Source organism: Lepidothrix coronata, unplaced genomic scaffold (assembly GCF_001604755.1).
Source record: "Lepidothrix coronata isolate B3197 unplaced genomic scaffold, Lepidothrix_coronata-1.0 Scaffold33, whole genome shotgun sequence".
Classification (NCBI taxonomy): Eukaryota; Metazoa; Chordata; class Aves; order Passeriformes; family Pipridae; genus Lepidothrix; species Lepidothrix coronata.
The window spans coordinates 740,913-759,917 of record NW_016690213.1 but is presented as its reverse complement, the minus strand read 5'-3'; the positions used below and the strand labels follow the sequence as shown (position 1 = coordinate 759,917).

Below are 19,005 nucleotides of genomic sequence, written 5' to 3'. Positions count from 1 at the left end.
AGCAATTTAAGCTGAATGTTTTAGGTTTTGAGGAACTTTTTTAATTCAGCTGGTTTTGTGATTACTACCACTGTACTTCCTGTGTTATTCTCAAGGCACAAAGTAATTGCAGTCGTTTGCCTGTAGTCAGGAAAAGGGAACAGAGATGAAAATTCTACAAGTGCTCCTGAGAGACAACTGCATCTGAATGTGATTTCATGAACATGGGTGGAGGTTTTCCAGCACTACACTGAAATGCAATTTTGTTACTTTTAAGTGGGTTCTACATACATATCCACATGTAGTTTGACCTGTTTTCAGCCCCTCTCAGTTTCCTATGCAGGAAGTCTTTGGTGTTTTTTTAATTACCTTGTAAATTGTCTTTTGCAAAGAATGTTTATGAGTCCATCATGAGAATAAATCTTGATCATGTAATACCTCAGGATCTGTCATTTCAAGATACAACCTGACATTTTTAAAATGGAAAAGAAACCCTGTCCTCCAGTTGTTCAACATATATGAAGCCTCATGATGTCAAGAACTGTTGTTTTTTTTTTTTTTGTTCTAGAATAGATTAATTAAGTTTCCTGTAAGGTAGCGTGCTCATTAAGGTTGGTTTTATTTCAAATATTTTTTAGAAGATTCCAATGAATGCTGCCCATATTTAAGCTTTTAGAATTTTAAGAAGCAAATTCCAAAAGCATAAATATTTGCCTTACTGCAAAGCTATCTTCTTCCTTTGAAAGTTCAATCTTGCAGCCTCTGCACTGACTACACTCTAAGCAAATTCCTTTGCAGATGTGTTTAGACAGAAGTGTCCAGAGCACCGTTGTACTAAGACATTATTTTCAGCTCATTATAGAATGTCACAGGCACACAAACACGTTCCCCTCTGATTGAAGAAGCACACAGTTCTCAGAACAGTCCTTTTTACTATGATTTACAATAAAAAACATTTACAACATCTCCATGAAAAATAATGCCATTTTGAGTCTGGCACAGATGTTTTCCTTTATCAAAGAGAAAGTCAATGCAAAATCTTTTCTTTTTTGCCTTAAAGACTTCATAAAGTAATTTGAACGTTTAAAAGAAAAAAAAAGTCTCTTTAAAAAGTCTACTTTACACAACACTAACAAATCTGCATGCAGGCAAAGTTATTTAAACCGAACCAGCAGTGCTTGAATTAACCTTTAAAAAAAAATAATAATCATCCCATGAAGAGAGAAGGTGAAGGTAACTTTACCTACACAAAAAGTCCTTTGGGTGTTACCGTTCAATAAGCCTGAACTCTGCTAGCAATGGCAGGTGGTCAGAAGAGTTATTTTCATTGGGAAGACCATTAACAGTCCAGAGATCTTTCTCTGTTAGAAGTGCCAGCCTGCCAAGAAGTTTCAGACCTCCATGAAAAGAATCCTCTGCTCCTGGTTAAAAAAACAAAACAAAACAAAACACAACAAAAGGAAATGTTCATCAGTGTGGGCTAATTATCACACATTCATACATATGTAGAAAAAGGAAAACAGTATGGGAGCAATAATCTGACGTTATTATTGTTCCATGCAAGATCACCATTAAGTTCAGAAATTCTTCTTGTTTACTATGACTTTCAGAGTAGAGCTTATAATCAGTAGAACTCCAAGTATTCAGAAGGACACTATTTTGTGGAGAGATAAATTGAGGTAAAAAAGAAAAGGGATGTATTTGTTCATTGTAACTCTCCTGAAAAAAGCCTCACATAATCCAGTCCTATACTTTAGCACAACAGCACTGCAAACAGAGCCAACCCTTGCAAAATTAATTATCTTTTTAGAGCTACTGATTCACATGACATTTTGTTTCTGTATTCTCAAGCACACAGTTCTCCAGCAGGCAGGTCATACAGAAACTCTTACTCATAAGGATGAAAGTCTTATAGCATTTCCCTTTCTAACTGTTCATCATAAGAAAGGGATCTTCCTCCATTATTTCCTGCTACCTATTTCTGTAATTGCCCCCCCTGATGAAACACCCTATTGCTCATGCAAGAGGGGAAGGTGACTCACAACCTTGTCTTTATTACAGAATTATATAGAGTGGTTTGGGTTGGAAGGGACCTTAGAGATCATCTCGTTCCAACGCCCTGCCAGAGGCAGGGACACTTTTCACTAGACCAGATTACTCAGAGCTGCATCCACCCTGGCCTTGAACACTTCCAGGGATGGGGCAGCCACAACTTCTCTGGGCAACCTGTTCCAGTGCTTCACCACCTCACTGTAAAGAATTTCTTCCTAGTATCTAATCTGAACCTACTCTCTTTCAGTTTAAAGCCATTCCATTGTGTCCTATCACTACCTGCCCTTGTACAGTGTCCCTCTCCAGAGCCTTCTCTTCTCCAGGCTGAACAACCCTGACTCTTACAGCCTGTCTTCACAGGAGAGGTGCTCCAACTCACTGATTATCTTTATGGCCTCCTCTGGATTCACTTCAACAGCTCCACATCCTCATGCTGGGGGTCACAGAGGTGGACACAGCACTCCAGGTGGGGTCTCATGAGAGTGGAGTAGAGGGGGACAATTACCTCCCTCGACCTGCTGACCACGCTGCTTTTGATGCAGCCCAACATACAGTTGGCTTTCTGGGCTGCAAGAGCACACTGCAGGACTGTGCTGAGCTTCTCATCAACCAGCACCCCCAAGTCCTTCTCCTCTGAGCTGCTCTCAATGCATTTATTCATCCCCGCCCTAATACTGGAGTTCTCCTGACCCAGGGGCACAACCTTGCACTTGGCCTTGTTGAACTCCCTGAGGTTTGCATGGGCCCACTTCAAGCCTGTCAATGTCACTCTGGATGACATCCCTTCCCTCAGTGTGTCAACTGCACCACACAGCTTGGTGTCATCAGCAAACCTGCTGAGGGTGCACTCGATCCCACTGTCCATGTTGCTGACAAAGGTGTTAGACAGCAACAGTCCCAATACTGATCCCTGAGGAATGCCACTCATCACTGGTCTCCACTTGGACATCGAGCCATTGATCCCAACTTTGTTTCCCACCAGTTCACAATGTGGTTCACCCATCAAATCCATCTCTCCAGCTGTCTTGCAGGACTGTGTAAAATGCTTTGCACAAATCCGGGTAGATGATATCAGTTGCTCTTCCCTTATCCACAACTACTGTAACCCTGCCAGAGAAGGCCACTAAATTTGTCAGGCACAATCTGCCCATCAGCAAAAAGCAACCTGCTTTTTCAACTCTGGTTAAGAAATTCCACTGAGATCCTTCCATGATGTGTCAAACTTTTAGACTTCTTAAGCTATGTAGTCAAGTGAGACAACTATTCAGCAACCCTAGCTACTGCTTTCGGAGTGCAGAGATGATACTGAGCCAAGCTGAGTGCCTTCAGGACCAGCACAAACAGCAGCTGTTAACTTTTGACAGAAATACTTTCTGTATGAAAGTGATCAGCAATTTCAGAACTTCCTGGCTGAGCCTGGTACTGGCTTACCATAAAACATACTTTAAAGGACTATCTAGCAACTGCTAAACTCCTCAGATCAACAGCTTCATCCTTTGCCATCTGCCAGCTTTCCAGCCCTCTAACAACCCAGCAGCTGTCAACTGCTGCTCTGAAGAAAAGCTTTATTACTGCAAAGATGTCTTGGCAGCTCCAGAGCACACATCCACCTGGGTCTTGAGTCAAATTTATCATCTGAGGCAGCACCTGCATGTCTACAAAGGAGCAGTTTGTCGCCACAGAGCTTGGTCTGCGTGCAGTGATTAATGTCAGCTCAGAACACTCTGGAACCAGCAAAACTCTGCTCTGCAGGACTCAGGTAGATACTGAACCCTGATTACATGCAAATCCTGAATACCAAACCAAATACTTGGCTAAGCATAACAGACTGAAGCACAAAAAATTTTCAAAAAAGCCCCTTTAAAAAAAAAAAACCAACAATCAGTCAACCACATTTAATAGTCACCTGTTCAGATAGTGGCAACTTTTAATACAGAGGCCCATTAAAAAACTGAAAATCCAGACCATTACTTAGTTTCTAAGACATAGTGACTAAAAACTATACCAGTTTAAACTACTTGGTAAATTCATTCCGTACTCTGATGTGGGGAGAAGAATCTATTTGAAAAACAAGTGAAGAAAGAAAAAAGTGCTGTTATCTCTTCTGGGGCAATGATAGTGCAACAAAATATATAAGCAGGTGAATTAGGATTACATTTTCTGCAGGAATGCACACTGAAATCACACCGCACTGTTAGAACACATGGCATTCAGAAGTCATTTAAATACTTCTCATACCTGTTTTTCAGTCAAAGCTTTTGTATTTACTGTTTTACATTAATACAGCATTTACTGTGCATGTTATGACAAATGAGACTTTCATGAACTGACTCAATCAATTTTAACAATCAGGTATGAGAGTTGAAGGTGGTATTTTAATTTTACATACTGAGAACAATGTTAATTTATAAAAATCAGTTGCAATCTACAGTGGGAGCAGGAATAGAATCCAGCTTTCATTGCTCTGAGTTCTGCAGAACCATTTATCTGATAGTGCTGCACTGTGGAATGACCTCTGTCGATGGCATAAAACACAGAACTAATGAGGGCATGGGAAGCACACTGCTCAGAAGTACCCACGGTTCGAGTACAAACACAGTAAAGGACAGATAAACACTGCGTTCCCCATCACGAAATTCCCGCAGAGATACCATGACTTTCTTGCACCATCTGGTGAGTTTTAGCTGCAACTGCAAACCAGAGAGGGACAACTGGGCATGTGCCAGTGACCATGCTCAGAGCAAAGGCCACGGAGTCTGTTACTTGACAGAAATTACATCAGGACAAGCTGAAAAGTTTTTCTTTGCCAAGAAACAGTTCGTTTATCAGTTTTAATGCACATCATAAGTTGCTGCTCAGCAGGCTGTTGATTAGATGACTGGAAATACTGCTTTGTTGTAGGTCTGGCCTGAGCTACTGACAGCAGTATTTCTCAGGTGCTACTTACATTGCTGCTTTTCTGTACCCTCGAGACTCCTCTCCATGATGACAACTACAGAGATGTTCAGTCAGGTAAAACGTTTGCCCTGTGTGGCACTACAGGTTCATCTGTGGTGAGCTGACAAGGCCAGCCACATTTCTCAGGGAGCAGCTGGCATTGAAAGCACCACCACGAACCTCTGAAGTACTTCATATGGATTGAATTATCACTACATTTCTCTTAATCTCATTTAGCATTTGTGGAAAATAATGAAAGGTTGGTTTCTTTACCTGGCTGGGCAGCAGCGTCATCGTTTGCTGCAGAATAGAAAATATAATCCACAGTGACAGCACTTCGGGAATGACAAGTTGTTACTTCTGGTACCCCAGTTTCAGGAAGGTAATGAGAGTAGACTGAAGACAATTTAAAATGGTGCCGCAATTTTGAAGACAACCTAAAGCGGAATCAAAGAAAATAATTTTGTTTTCTTGTGTGTCCTACAAGGTATAAGCAATGAAGAAATACCAAATAGTTCCTGGTTACAAACAAAATGAATTATCTGGATTATGCAAACCAGTGTTTCTCTCATGCAAGCAATAGCCTTTTGTGTGAGTGGCCTAAACCTCAGAAGGCAAAATTCAGGCAGTATTTTCAAGGCAGATAAAAGGCAGATACCTAAGAGCTTATCCAAACTGGCTTAACTGACACTTTAATTACAGGTAGCTTTCACCTCCATATACACTTTGTAAACATTCATGTGCTCTCATTCAGCAATATCTCCCTGACACACAGGTAGAGACATCCATGAAAGCAGCTTATATGAAAGCAACACTCATGCATGAACTCATCTAACCAGGCCCTTTAGCATATATAGAAATCAAGATTTTTAGCATTTTTTTTCTCCCCTAAAGCTACCAAGTGCTTCCAAATTAGGCTATGCCTAGTCATCTTTCCTCCACTCAGGCTCCCATTTTCTGTCTCCCGGTTACTTGCTTGCCTGTTCCTCTTCAGTTCAGCCCATCTTGCCTCACCTGTCTTTTCAATCTTGAAAGCAAACTGCATCTTCAGCAAAAGAACTCTCTCCCAGCCATTTGCTTCCATCATCTCTGCAAATCATCCATCCCTGAGCTGTACCTGCCTCATCTTGCATTTTAAACCTGAGCTGCAACGTGTTCTCGTTAAAAAACCAAGCAATTAAAAAAAAAAAATCAGCATGTTACCTGCCTGATTCAGAGAAGAGACAAACATGCCAGTTGGTACAACACAGGCAAGTAATAATTTCTGCTCTTGTTGCATGACATCCCTTTTAAGACGAGGGGAAAAAGCCCTGCAAGCAGCATTCAACACGTAGCATGCTATGGATTTACACCACAGCATAGGGCCTCCTGTCTTTTTATCTACTTCTTTACTCAGAAATGCCATTGCTCACCTTTTTCATCCCCAAGAATCACCAAGAGTTCTAATATAACTATCTGCAGTGATACCAAGATCTCACATCTGATAAGAAACAGCTAACTTGTAGCCTGACATCATACACATACAGTTAGGGCAATTTCCTTCTTCTGTGCCTTACTGTATAGAGTCACAGATTATTCGGAGTTGGAAGGGACCCACATGGATCATTGAGTCCAACTCCTAAGTGAATGGCCTGTAGGGGGATCAAACCTGTGACCTTGGCATTATCAGCACCATGCTCCAACCAACTCAGCTAATCTCAGTTGTTATATGCCTTTTCCAGTTTGGTAAGTGCAAGTATATTCTTCCTTTCAAAAAGCAGTTACGTTTTCCTTCCCAGCATTCTAGTCATGGTTTCCTCCTTCAGTTTAACAAGCAAATGTTTTGATCTGAGTGAGAGTTGTACTACCAAATCCATAATACTCCACACATTTCTGAGACTCAAAGAACTTAGATGCTCCCACAGAACTCCCAACAAGAAAGATTTTATGACCTCTCCAGTTCCTTTCCCTCCTTCATCCCAATTTCACATTGTAATACAGGATTTAATATAAGATTACAGAATCCATAAATCAGTGTCTCAAAAACAATAAAAGAGGGAAGTGCCAACACTTAAGCAGGTGGACACTTGATTATGTCAAGAAGTGACAAAAAAATGTCAAAAGCATTCCTTTAATAAGACAGAAAGTATCCTCTAAACAGCACTGACTCCTTGCCCCTGAATTCTGAAATAATATCTGCAAGTTCCTGAAAGAACACACACTCCATTATTTCCAGTTCTAGTCTTTTGCTGTCTGATCAGCCTTTTCATGTTTAAATGGACAATGGTTTTTTTCCAAAAGGGCAGACTGGGTTGGGTGAGCATCTTGTATCCACGTCTAGAATCAAATACAAGTTTGGTCTAAAATCAAAACCAACCCCCAAGTAACCAGCCAAGGTTTCCATATTTTTCCCTAACACATACTTTTCAGATGCTACTACAATCTCCTGAGTGTTGTCCAGTTTTGCTGCTTCCAATTTTTCTCCTGCAAAATAAAAATACATTCAATTTATATTTAAAAATAGGATATAGCTGAGACCAATACTGAAGAGCTACATAAAGAAAAGCCACAGAAAAAAAGTATCTGTAAGTACACTTATTTTTTTGCAGCAGGCAAGATACAATTCACAAGGCTGGATTGAATTCTTCTGTTCCATTAGTCAGATCCCCTCTAAAGACTCTTTCAAATTATGTCCCATTCATTTAAAATTGTTTTTTCCGTCAAAGAAAAAAATGGTGGATGAAAAATATAGCAATTTTCCCAAAATTTTTTTCCCAAAATTTTCCCAATTGCTCCATAAAGTGCCAACACCATAACACATACACACTGAAGCAGAATGTAGGTTCACACCACGTACATGTGCCGCATTCCTTTGTCTCTCTCTTCCCAGTCACAGCACAACTGGCTTTCATGATGCAAATACAGGAGTTTAAATATTATGCATCGAGTCCTGAATGGCAATTTCTAACTATTATCTTCTAAAGATTCAACTTTGCAAATGTTTATGTGAATAAATCACTTTACACTCCAATGAGCCCAACAAGTAAGTTTTGCAAGCTCAAGACTCACTGTTCTTTCCCCACTAGAAGAGAACATCTGTTTTTCAGTGCTACCTGAATAATATTTTTAAAGGTTCACAAAATTTGTCAACCCAGAAACTGACCTGCATTTTCTTCTTTTTGTTGCTGTTTTATTTCATATACACAGTTTTGTGAAATACCTAATTTTTTTGGCCAAATAGGGATAGATAAGATTCTTTGTCCCCTTGGAAACTGTTCTTGTCCAGAGACCTGAGAAAGACAACATGAGCTTTTTTTTAGACAGAAATCTTACTTAAAAAATAAAGAACTCCAAACAAACCTGAAATAAGTGAACATTTTTTGTAAAGTTCAAAGCAAAAAAAAAAAAAGACCCAGCCCCTTAGAATAAATCTTTTATAAAGGCTTGCCAAATCCCTGTAAAAATACCACCCTTTATGTACATCCTCTTTGTTTATGCTCTGCAAGTTCTTTGCAGCTACCCAGTTTTTCCAGATAGTTCTTGTGACAATGAGAGACTACCCAAGAACATTTTTAGCAACATGACAGGACTGGCTGAGCATATAGAGCTCCCTAGCTGACACTTACTTTAGCTTCAAGATGCTTATTCTTCTGGGAGCAAGTCAAGTCAAAGAGGGGCTGGAAACAACTTCCCACTAGCAAAGAACACCAGTGGGGGTATTATTTTGTTGTGTTTTCTCATTGTACATGTTCCAGTTACTTGCTGATAAATAGCATGTGACACATCCAACAGCTAGATACAAGAGCTCACAACAAGACATCATTTAACATAAAACAGTTGAGGTTCAGCATCTAATTGCATTTCTGCTCTTACAATTATTCCAGACACCAAGTTTATCTAAAGGAAGAGTCATCCTCCCATGGAGTCCACAGTAGGTATTTGATTAAGTAGTTATTTTATCCTACTTAAAGACTGGGACACAAACATAGTGATACAATCATCCTGTGGATAACTACATTTCAGGAACAACTGTTGCTGAGTTTTGCCTTTCAGAATACTGGAAGTGGAAACAATATTTTGTAAGGCACAGTTAATACACCCAAGCTTATTTAAGTAACTCCACAGTAACTTTTGCTTTGAAGGCTGTGTAGAGGGCACTAAGATAGGCACTGCAATGGAAATGATCAGAGATACTGCATGCTAGCACCACTCAAATATTTCTCTTCTTAATTTTTTCCTTGGTGAGAAGTGAGAAGCATGGCCTACCTTCCCTATAGCAAGTCCTTCATAATTTAACTTTCCTTCCTTTATAAATCTGTACAGTGGAGAACCAGGAACAGAATTGAAGTCACCACAGATGATAATTGGGCAGAAGGAACCATCCTTCTGAGGGGCGACACTCGCGATCTCTGCCAGGAGCATTGCCAGCTGGGTCAGTTTGATGTCCCCTCGCCTGGGGTTGTACAGCAGATGTGTGTTGGCAACACAGATTGCAGCATTAGTTTTACAGTGAAATCTAGGCTGCAAAAGCAACACCAGTCCAACGTTGTCCCTGTCCAAGAGTGGAATATCACGGCGAAAGAATTCCACGGGGTTAGATGAAATCAGGCTAAATTTGGAAGTTTTGAAGCAAATAGCGCAGCCATCAGGTTTTCTGCCTGTCCTCATTTTATACTCACAGTGATACCCTGCAAGAAAGGCAATTAAAAACATAAAATACCATAGTAAAAATAGAGATTTTAAAACAAAAAAATTAGGAACACCTCATGCTACTTTTCTCACGACAGCCAACAGTCAGTCTGAAGTACCAAAGCCTACATGAAGTTCACATAGAAAAATGAACACAAAAGTCTTTCTGTCCTATCTAAACTGAAGTGAGATGGGACAGGACGCCTGGTCTAATACCTTTTGTGATGTATAAGCATCTACATACATTAGGATACCAGCCATGTTCTTCTCTCCTCATGTGGAAAAAGCTCAAAACAAAACAACAAAAAAACCCCACAAGTCACATAAAAGTGGACTTGTGTATTGAAGATTTTTCTGGATGTTTACCAGAATGGTTTCGGAATAATACCAGTGAAGCATTCCAATCAAAAACCTTAATCACTCTAAGTCATAAATCAATGTCTAAAATCATTCCCAGAACAAAGGTCTCGAACACATTTACAAAATTATGCAATTATCCAGTTAGCAGCAAGTGGCAGGCTTTCAACAGGGAAACTGAGACACTTGTCAATGACAGCATTGGAGTTCAAACAAGTCCACCTAAAAATAGTGATTTGCCAATTTCTTCACTTTATGTAGAGATGAAACGTAGATATAAATGAGATCTTATCTATGTAAGGAAAAAAAATTAAATCTTGAACCAATGTCTAGTTTTTTTTGCCATTTTGAAATACTTCTCTGTCCTGCCCATACCATATGAATTCACTTAGTACAACCTCGGTGAAGTGGGGCAAGTTGACCTCTAAGTTCATACCAGTGCTGGAACAGGGGATTCCCACTCCCCTCTCCCAGCTTCAGGCCATGTTGCTCCTGCCACTTGTTGTGGCACTTTAGTCTGGATAGTAGACTTGATTCTATAATCTAAGAAAGGTTTTTTGGAGGAAAATAGTACTGGGGCAGGGGAGAAGACGATGTTTTGGTCCTAGGAGTTTCATCATACCCAGGGATTCCAAACTTGACTTGATCTCTGTTCTGTAGTGGTCTTCTTGGACTTCTTGTAAACAGAGCACCTAAGGCAAAAGTTTACAATTAAAATATATTATTAAGTACATCAAAATATTACCATAGCATATCTCTATGTTTTTTGGCCAGTCTGAATAGGTATTAAAACAAATAAATCAGAAGCTTTTTGACTCCATAATCCCACAATAGGATTCACTCTCCTATAGAAAATGCTCCTCAAAATTATGAAGAGGGCTCCAAGTTCCCCCACCCTTTCTCAGACATATATTTTCAGATGTGAGATTAAATTTAATCAAAATAATGACCTGCTGATACATTCTCAGCAGTAAAGGGGAGGGCTAAGTGTTAGAGTGGTGGGATGAAGAAGCCAATGGCACACTACAGAGTGGACAAGCAGCTTCCATGTTACAAGAACCCGAACCAAAGATCAACCTCAAAATATTCTATTAGGAGAGTTCTGAGCCTTCTGCCTTGCACATTGCATAAGACACAGATTTACAACCCCCTTGGGACTGTGATGAAGGACTGAGTTCCCAAAGGGTAACAAGTAACCCCTGCTTGCTGAACTGCAGCAACAGACTCCACTCACCCAGCTGACACTAGCTCATTCAAGGGCTCAAGGGAGAGCCAAACCTCAAGCAATATTCTGAAGTCTCTGCTTCACTTTCAGGTTACAATTCAAACCAATGAAACAGTTAAAAATCTATGTGCTTTAGCAAGAAATTTCTCTGTGGAAAGGGCACCTGCAACTACCAGGGTCTAAGAGCAGCTGCTCACCATGACTAGTGCATGCAGTACAGGGCATCACCTCTTTACCCCAGCGCTGTGCTCTGTGGCTCTGCAGACTTTAGCAAGTACCCTGAACTGAACTGCTCTTGGCTGGAAGGACTGGCTTCAGCTCCAACCCTTCTCTCCTGAAGAATTGTCTTGTTGCCTCTAATAGTACCAGGCAGATCCTCACCAAAGTCCCTCTGCCTGATGCTCCTCTCAGAAAGCCCTCTAAGGTATGTCACTGTAAAGATATATGTATATATATATATACACAGTATGTATAAATTTATTAGGAAGAAATGAAGAGCGTGAAGGGGACTTTAATTTCCAGATTCCTGGCTACGGACCAACATAACTGCATTTTTCAATTTTTCAAGGCTGTTTTTCTGTGATTTCTCTAATACAACTACAGTACTGTTTTCTAGCACAAACAGGTTGGATTCTATCACTGAACTTTTGCTGGTCTGAATAATGACTGAAGCAAAAAGTTTACTGACTTGATTTCCTGATTAAGACTAACAATGAGTAATGTGTCCTCAAAACCAAACAAAAAACTCCAACCAACAAACAAAAACCAAACTAACCAAACCCAAAGCAAAGTGTTCTGCCAGACCCCAATATAAAGAGAATTTGCTACTCCAGTTTATCAGTTCTTAAGAAATATCCACATGCTCATTTTCTACTCACATCTGCATCCAGCTGTTTGATTTCTTGTAGAATGTTGGGAAATCTGTATGTCCAAAATAACAATCGTTGCCTGCAGTGTTTGTACAGGTGAGAGTTGTCTTCCAACAAATTCTGTGAGAGAATATTGTAGGACATGACCGTAAAGTCAAACGTTGCCTCACTTCCTTTATTGCTTTGGTCAGATTCTTTATTTTCAGAGATTTTCATTGTTCTACTCTGCTGACAGAAATATTCCCAGTGTCTTTTGATGGTTCCTGTTAAAAGACAGAAAAAAGTTATGTAATGGACCATATGACTTCTTACCGCTCTTAGAAATCATTCTATTGACAACTATTAGTCTTTCAAATTGCTTCAGCAATTCTAAAAGCTTATTTGATGAGCAGTGATTTAGACCCTCTGTTTAAGATGAACTTTATATAAGCATCAGTAAAAAAAACAAAACAAAACAAAAAAAATCAAACAAACAAAAAAACCCAAGCCCAAAATACAGCACAAAACCACTTTATGCCCTGGATTTCAACTGCTTTGAAACTGGGAAACTGGCCCCATTCTAAGGAGATTGTTGCAGTCACACAAAAGCCCCCTGCTCCCTGTAGAAGGGCTGTCAAACTGGTAAGCCAAATCCAGTCTGTTGAGAGACTTATGCTGCCTTCTGCCACTACCTCCTCAGCAGAGACGGTGTATGTCAGTCTAGGATGCACTCTTTGGAGCAGCATATGGGCATCTTGTTGATCCCTCTATCCATGGCTAACAAAGGGTTAGCAGTCAATCAATCAATCACCTCTAGCCTCTGTACAGACTGTAAACTTCAGCCATAAACTGCAACAGGGTACACTACAGGGATCCCAAAACAAATAATGCACCCAACCTTCCTCAGTGAGGTTGGGAAATTAAAAAATTAACAAGCCTCAGAATTACCAAGAACTTCTGAAAAGGCTTCCTTTGCCTTTCTGCCATTTCTAATTTCATACTTATTATTAGTATCAAGATATGAAAATTTATAATCACATAAGTGCCCATCATTAAGAATCCAATTACTTTTTAAGATATGTATTTCTCCACTTACAAAACTCATGCACAGAGATGCCTTTCACCCTTTATATCTGAACTCATGTGAGAGCAAGTGAAGGTCCAGTTACCCATGATACCAACCAGTGGCAGACTGCAGCTATAGCTGTCACCATCTGCCCTGTTTGGGTAGTAAATCTCATCAGTGTGCTTACGTTATTCAGGACTTTATCTAGTGTTTGCAATGAATACAGCAAGGCTTTAAGTACTGTTTCTACTGTGGGAGAGAAGCCCCACTGCTCCTCAGCAGGCATCTTTAATTACCATCACCTTACAATATGTGAACAAAAGGAACACAATGCTAACCATGCTCTCAGATAAAGGTATGTCAGTGAGGGTTAAGAGAGGACTCAGCAGTTTAGGCACAAAGCAAACTCCCTTCTTTCAGCTGGTAAAGATGGATATGATGTTTCTAAGCCTTATGGATATTTGTGTAGAAAATTCCCTTCAGGATGCTGATAGCATCTGTTGCCCTTTTCAGTTGTAATATACCTTCCAGTTTATTTTGCTAAGGAAGTGATTTATACAAGTGGGCCATATTTTGTCTGTGTCCCTCAATTTGCTCTACAGTAGACAAAACTGTTAATATACACAAAACTCGGTAAAATACTTGGATGCTATGTAGAGGGTTGTATCTGTAATAAGGTAACACAGACACTGAAGTCTCATTAAAGTCTGCTACTGAGCTGGGTAGACAACTCTGCGCTTCCTACTGTATTTATCTGGATAAATGCACTTGCTGCTTGCTCTGCCACATGTGGTCTGACACAAAACTTGCGAACATGCCAGTGGCAGAATACAGTTGTAAATACAAAAATCACACAATCACACTGGAAGCAAACACCATTAAACCTCAGTCTATTAATTCTCGGTTATCTAGGTCATAGGTAACTCAACTGGTCTGGAAAGAAACCATTTCAGGTCCAGCAGGGCTGATGAGCTCAGCTAGAGTACAAGGAACGAAGCTACACAACTGCCAGCCCATCTCAGCCCTACAGCAAGTCAGCCAAATCTTTGCTTTTACAGAGTTCCCAAGTTAACAGACTTGATCTGGTGACAGACATCTGAGTGTTCTTTGAACCAAGCTCAGGACTCCCCACGTTGGGCAATCCCTTACCCAGCTGACTGTGTTCTACTGCCAGATGAAGAGAAACTAGTTCTAGTAAACTGTTTGACAGCACAAAATACAAGTTTACAGACCAAACAGCATTACAAAACTGGAACATTTTCAAGACAGATGTTTTCCCGAGAGGGGTGCCAAGAAAAAGAGTAACTAAAAAGGAGCCCGCAATATTGCTAAAAACTCCTTAGGTGTATTTAGCATTACAAATAAACAAGGAAAATGAGCAAAAAGCATCTTTTACCTTTCTTGCTGCTATGTTTTTCTTCATTCTGTGCTACAGAAAGACACGATGCTTCCTTTTCGTTAGAGAAGTTCGTTTCCTCTTCAGAAGTTGAAGTATCATGCTGGCCACTGAGTCTTCTCTTCTTTGTCAATGGTTCTTCTCCCTCAGGTTTCATACTGGGGTTAGGTAGGTGAAAGCAACAACTTTGCGTGTAGTTATCAAGATGCCAATTAGAGTTCTGAAACTGTCTCCAAGGTCCAAGAAATGGAGGGAGTCTCCAGTTTGCTGAGAAATCAGCTGGGATAGGAAGTGGAAAGGAGGCCCAGGGAGGATAGTGTCCGGCCCATCTCATACAGCTGGAAACTGGGCTGTTCAAGGCGAGGATCTGGGAGCCATTCCAGTGGGTGATCCAGTCTCTGCCCAGCCTCTGCACATGGCGGGGCAGCATGGAGTGTCTACCAAAAAAGCAGAGGTTTCATTACTTGCACGCAGCTACATCTGCCTGTAGAAGGCTGCAGATGCAAGTCATCCTGGTCATGGCTTACAAAAGATATTCCTTCTCAATAAGTTAACACACAAAAGATATTCAAACCTTTTTAGATATATACAAGATACTTAAACATTTATCTAAATGATATGCAAAGTGGGACTTTACAAAGTGATCTTGCATCCTTTTTCCCGCCTTCAGATTTATAAATACCATTTAGTGTCCAAGCCCTATCCATCTGAATAACTATTTATTTTCTGCCTTATTGAATTCAACTGTCAGATATTTCAAGCACTCAGAAGAATGACCTTTAGAAAAGGTCGTTTTTGCATGCTGCATTAACTTTATCATAAGGTTATATGAAAGAAATGAGAAAACCACTTTCCTTCAAGCTGTTAGAAAGCCACTGACTTGGCTCAAACCACAATGCCAACACAACAGGGAAATAAAGGTACTAACTCTCATGGCATCTCTGGCACCAGCTTAAAACTTAATTTGTATTCTCATTTCTTTTCCAGGAGGGCAAACCACAGCTTAGCTATTAAAACAATGAAAATAAGGTGGGTGGGAGTTCTTTGTGGTGTTGTTTTTGTTTTTGTTTTTGTTTTTTTTCCCAGAAGAAAAAAAATAATCTGTCTCAACAAAATTGCAGGGAGAAAGGCTGAGTGACAATAATCTGTTTTAGCTTCCTCATTGTTTAAATAAGAAGGTGTATTTTGCCCTTAAAAGCAAAAGATAACAAAGGTTGATATGTCTGAAGTTGAACTGAACTGAGAACCTCCCAGCTGCCATTCAGCCTAGCAAATAAACTGAAAATACAGAATCACAGAATACTCTGAGTTGGAAGGGACCCACAAGGATCGAGTCCAACTTCTGGTCCTACACAGGACACCCCAAGAATCTCCCAATGTGCCCAAGAGCATTGCCCAAACACTTCTTGAACTCTGTCAGGCTTGATGCTGTGACCACTTCCCTGGGGAGCCTGTTCCAGTACCCAACCACCCTTTGGGTGAAGAACCTTTTCCTAATATCCAACCTAAACCTTCCCTGACACAACTTCAGGCCATTCCCTCAGTCCTGTCACCGGTTACCACAGAGAAGAGATCAGTGCCTGCCCCTCCTCTTCCCCTCATGAGGAAGTTGTGACTGCCATGAGGTCTCCCCTCAGTCTGAACAGACCAAGTAATTTCAGCTGCTCCTCATACGGCTTCCCCTCAAGGCCCTTCACCATCTTCGTTGCCCCCCTTTGGACACTAATAGCCAATACAACTTCCAACAAAACCAGCTTGTCCTGGAACAGGCTATTTCCGCCACCGCGCATCACATGCAGCCCGACAGACATATAAGCAAAACACACCCCCGGACACCACGGCAGTACGATGGAGCAGAAAGCGGCGCCGCTCCTTTACAAAAGCCTCCTGAAACATCTCTTTTACGGAAAAGCGCCGAGAAACTGCCCGCTTCCAAAACCCCGGCCCCACCGCCGCCTACCCCCGGCAGCGGAACGCCCCAGCCCGCGCTGTGTTTTGTTTACCGCGGCCCTGCCCGGCCTAATGGCGGGTGTTTGAAACCAGCGCCCCCCGAGCCCCGTTACCTCCCGGCGGGCCCAGGCGCGGGCCCGGCCCAGGGGGGCCCCGCTACGGGCCCCGCGCAGCCCCGGCGTCCCCCGAAGGGGTCACCCCAGGGCAGCGCCAGCTCCGCCCGCCGCGCTCCCGGCCGCCCCGCCGCCTCATACCCCGCTCGGGCGGCGGCCGCGCCCTCCCGCTCGCTCCTGGGACTTGTAGTCCGAGGGCCGGGCCCGCGGCCATGTCTGGTCCGGGAAGCCGACGCCGAGGCCCGGCCGCCATCCCGGCCCCGGAGCCCGCGCTCTGCTCTCGGTGCCGCTCCGCGGCAGCGCCCGCTCCAGAGCGCAGCAAAATCGCCACGTAGGCAGCTCGACTAAAGGCTTTTGAAGCATTTAAATGGACGTAAAACTGTGATCGTCCAGTGGTTTCTTCATTCAGAGGGTGGTTGGGCGCTGGAACAGGCTCCCCCAGGGAAGTGGTCATAGCAGCAAACCTGACGGAGTTCAAGAAGCGTCTCGACGGTATTGTCAGGCACCTGGTGTGACTTTTGGGAATGCTCCTGTGCAGGGCTAAGGGTTGGACTCGATGATTCTTGTGGGTCCCTTCCAACTCAGCATATTCTGTGATTCTCTGATAGTTTCAATAGGCAGTCTTCTCCCTGGGATCACCGTGTGTCCCTGTAGGGTCAAAGGGACTTAAGGAAGAACAGCCGTATGTTTGGAGGTGCTGTGTCAGTGCTGCAGCACCTTGCTCACTGTTTGCAGAAAAAAACCCAAAACCCACTCACCTGAGATAGTATTTTAACGTTCTCAGGTTTTAAAATGCACCTGAAGGTGCTCTGCCGAGGAGACCTGCCTGCCCTGCAGACACCACGGAAAGACACACCGCTGCTTACCAGCTGCATAAGCAATCCTCTGTGTCTGTCGATGATGCTTGAATAAGCTGTTAAAATGCTTTCTTGAGGTCTTCTGAGGACAGAGTAAATGCTGGCTCTGTTTACTGTAAGGAAACGTAGTACAACACATGAAAAATTATAGTGCTGAATAGTGCAGATGCTGCACAGGAACTGTAATCAAGTAAAATACTGTTTTTCTGCATTCCTTTTATTTGTGTCATAAAAGTGACTTTAAATAACATTTGATGTTTTTCCAGGAGTGGTAGGGAAGACTGGAACAGGAATAATGTAGTGATGTTAAGAGCGTGCTACTTAGACAATTTGTCAAATCCGCTTTAGGTTTTCCATTTCTTGGACACAAGTTACTGGCAAAAAGTAAAAATACCCATCCATTTTCTGTTACTTTCTTTACAATGTAATAAGAGAGCAGAGCTACTAGTCACATAATACAGAGGTAGTCAAAGATCTCCCAACTGTATTTTCAAGACCTACTTATTTTTGTTGTTTGTTCTTCCCTGCATTTTTGAATTATTCTTATGTATTACATATATTTTTAAGAAAAAAGACAGCCATAGCTATAGGAACAACAACAACTGCTGTTATTTTTAGGAGAAGACTTCACATAGAATGGAGTTATTTTCTGTATTTTGAGCTGCACAAGTCACTCAAGTTTCTCTATCACTTCAAAAGTTTTTACACAGTAGCAATTCCAGTAGCAAAGTGTCAGTAGTGAAGGACTGAAGCTTTGGGGTTTTTTAAGGAAAGCCTTAATGAAAAGGAAGATATGCTGATAAGCATGACAGTTAATTGTGTAACAGACAAAATATTAGATAAGAAAAAAATTAACTTATTACTATGATGCAAATTGTCTCTCATCTGAGTGATGATTTTATTTTCTGATTTTGATGAGAGATTTTATTTTCTTGCCTTGACCTAGGAAAGTCTTAATAAGCCAGGAACACTTAATTGTGGATTACTCTAATTATTATTTTGTGTATCTCGGTTGGCTATACCATGTGAAAAGATATTGTTCAAAATTAGGTATCTTCAAATTCTGATTTGTAAGTAGAAGCCAAATTATTTTATGAGTCATTTGAGCTTCTGTAACTCTCTAGCGAATGAATGCTACTGACTCACCGAGGGATGCTTTGATTGATTACACTGCACATAAGAACAGCCACAGTGGTTCAGATCAATGGTCCACTGAGCTCAGTTGCCTGTTTTCCAAATGCAGTTAGCAGCAGATGCCTAGAAATGTGCAGGGGCTGGGCAAACTTCAAATGAACACTCTCCCTGTCTCTAGCTGTTTTCAGCTCAGTACATTTCCTAAGCCTGATATGTTTGTCTCTTTAGTTACTCAGTGACTCTCTCCCCCAAGGACTTGAATTTGCAAACTTTTTGCATCAGGAACATTCTTTGACAAGAGTCCTGCAGGTCTGCTTTATTATTATTAATTTTATGACCTCATTCATATCAGCTTCACTGGCCTCGGGTTCTTGTGTTAAGAGAGACTGAACAGTCCATCCCCATCCACCTTCTCCATGCCAC

General features: G+C 41.4%; 1 protein-coding gene across 2 annotated transcripts; it reads right to left on the bottom strand.

Moving 5' to 3' along the window:
• Positions 1-864: 864 nt before the first annotated feature.
• ANGEL2 (angel homolog 2) lies at positions 865-16,928 on the bottom strand. Of its 2 annotated transcripts, none has more exons than XM_017811696.1 (9): positions 16,733-16,928; positions 14,529-14,965; positions 12,097-12,350; positions 10,616-10,685; positions 9,214-9,635; positions 8,111-8,237; positions 7,371-7,431; positions 5,242-5,405; positions 865-1,400 (listed from the first exon to the last, which is right to left on the bottom strand). In XM_017811696.1, exons 2-9 carry the CDS (start codon positions 14,956-14,958, stop codon positions 1,246-1,248), a joined length of 1,683 nt encoding a protein of 560 aa, XP_017667185.1. In that variant the 5' UTR covers positions 14,959-14,965; positions 16,733-16,928; the 3' UTR covers positions 865-1,245. The 2 variants fall into 2 exon arrangements, with proteins under 2 accessions (XP_017667185.1, XP_017667186.1); XM_017811697.1 differs by lacking the exon at positions 16,733-16,928 and adding an exon at positions 16,355-16,478.
• Positions 16,929-19,005: the final 2,077 nt, after the last annotated feature.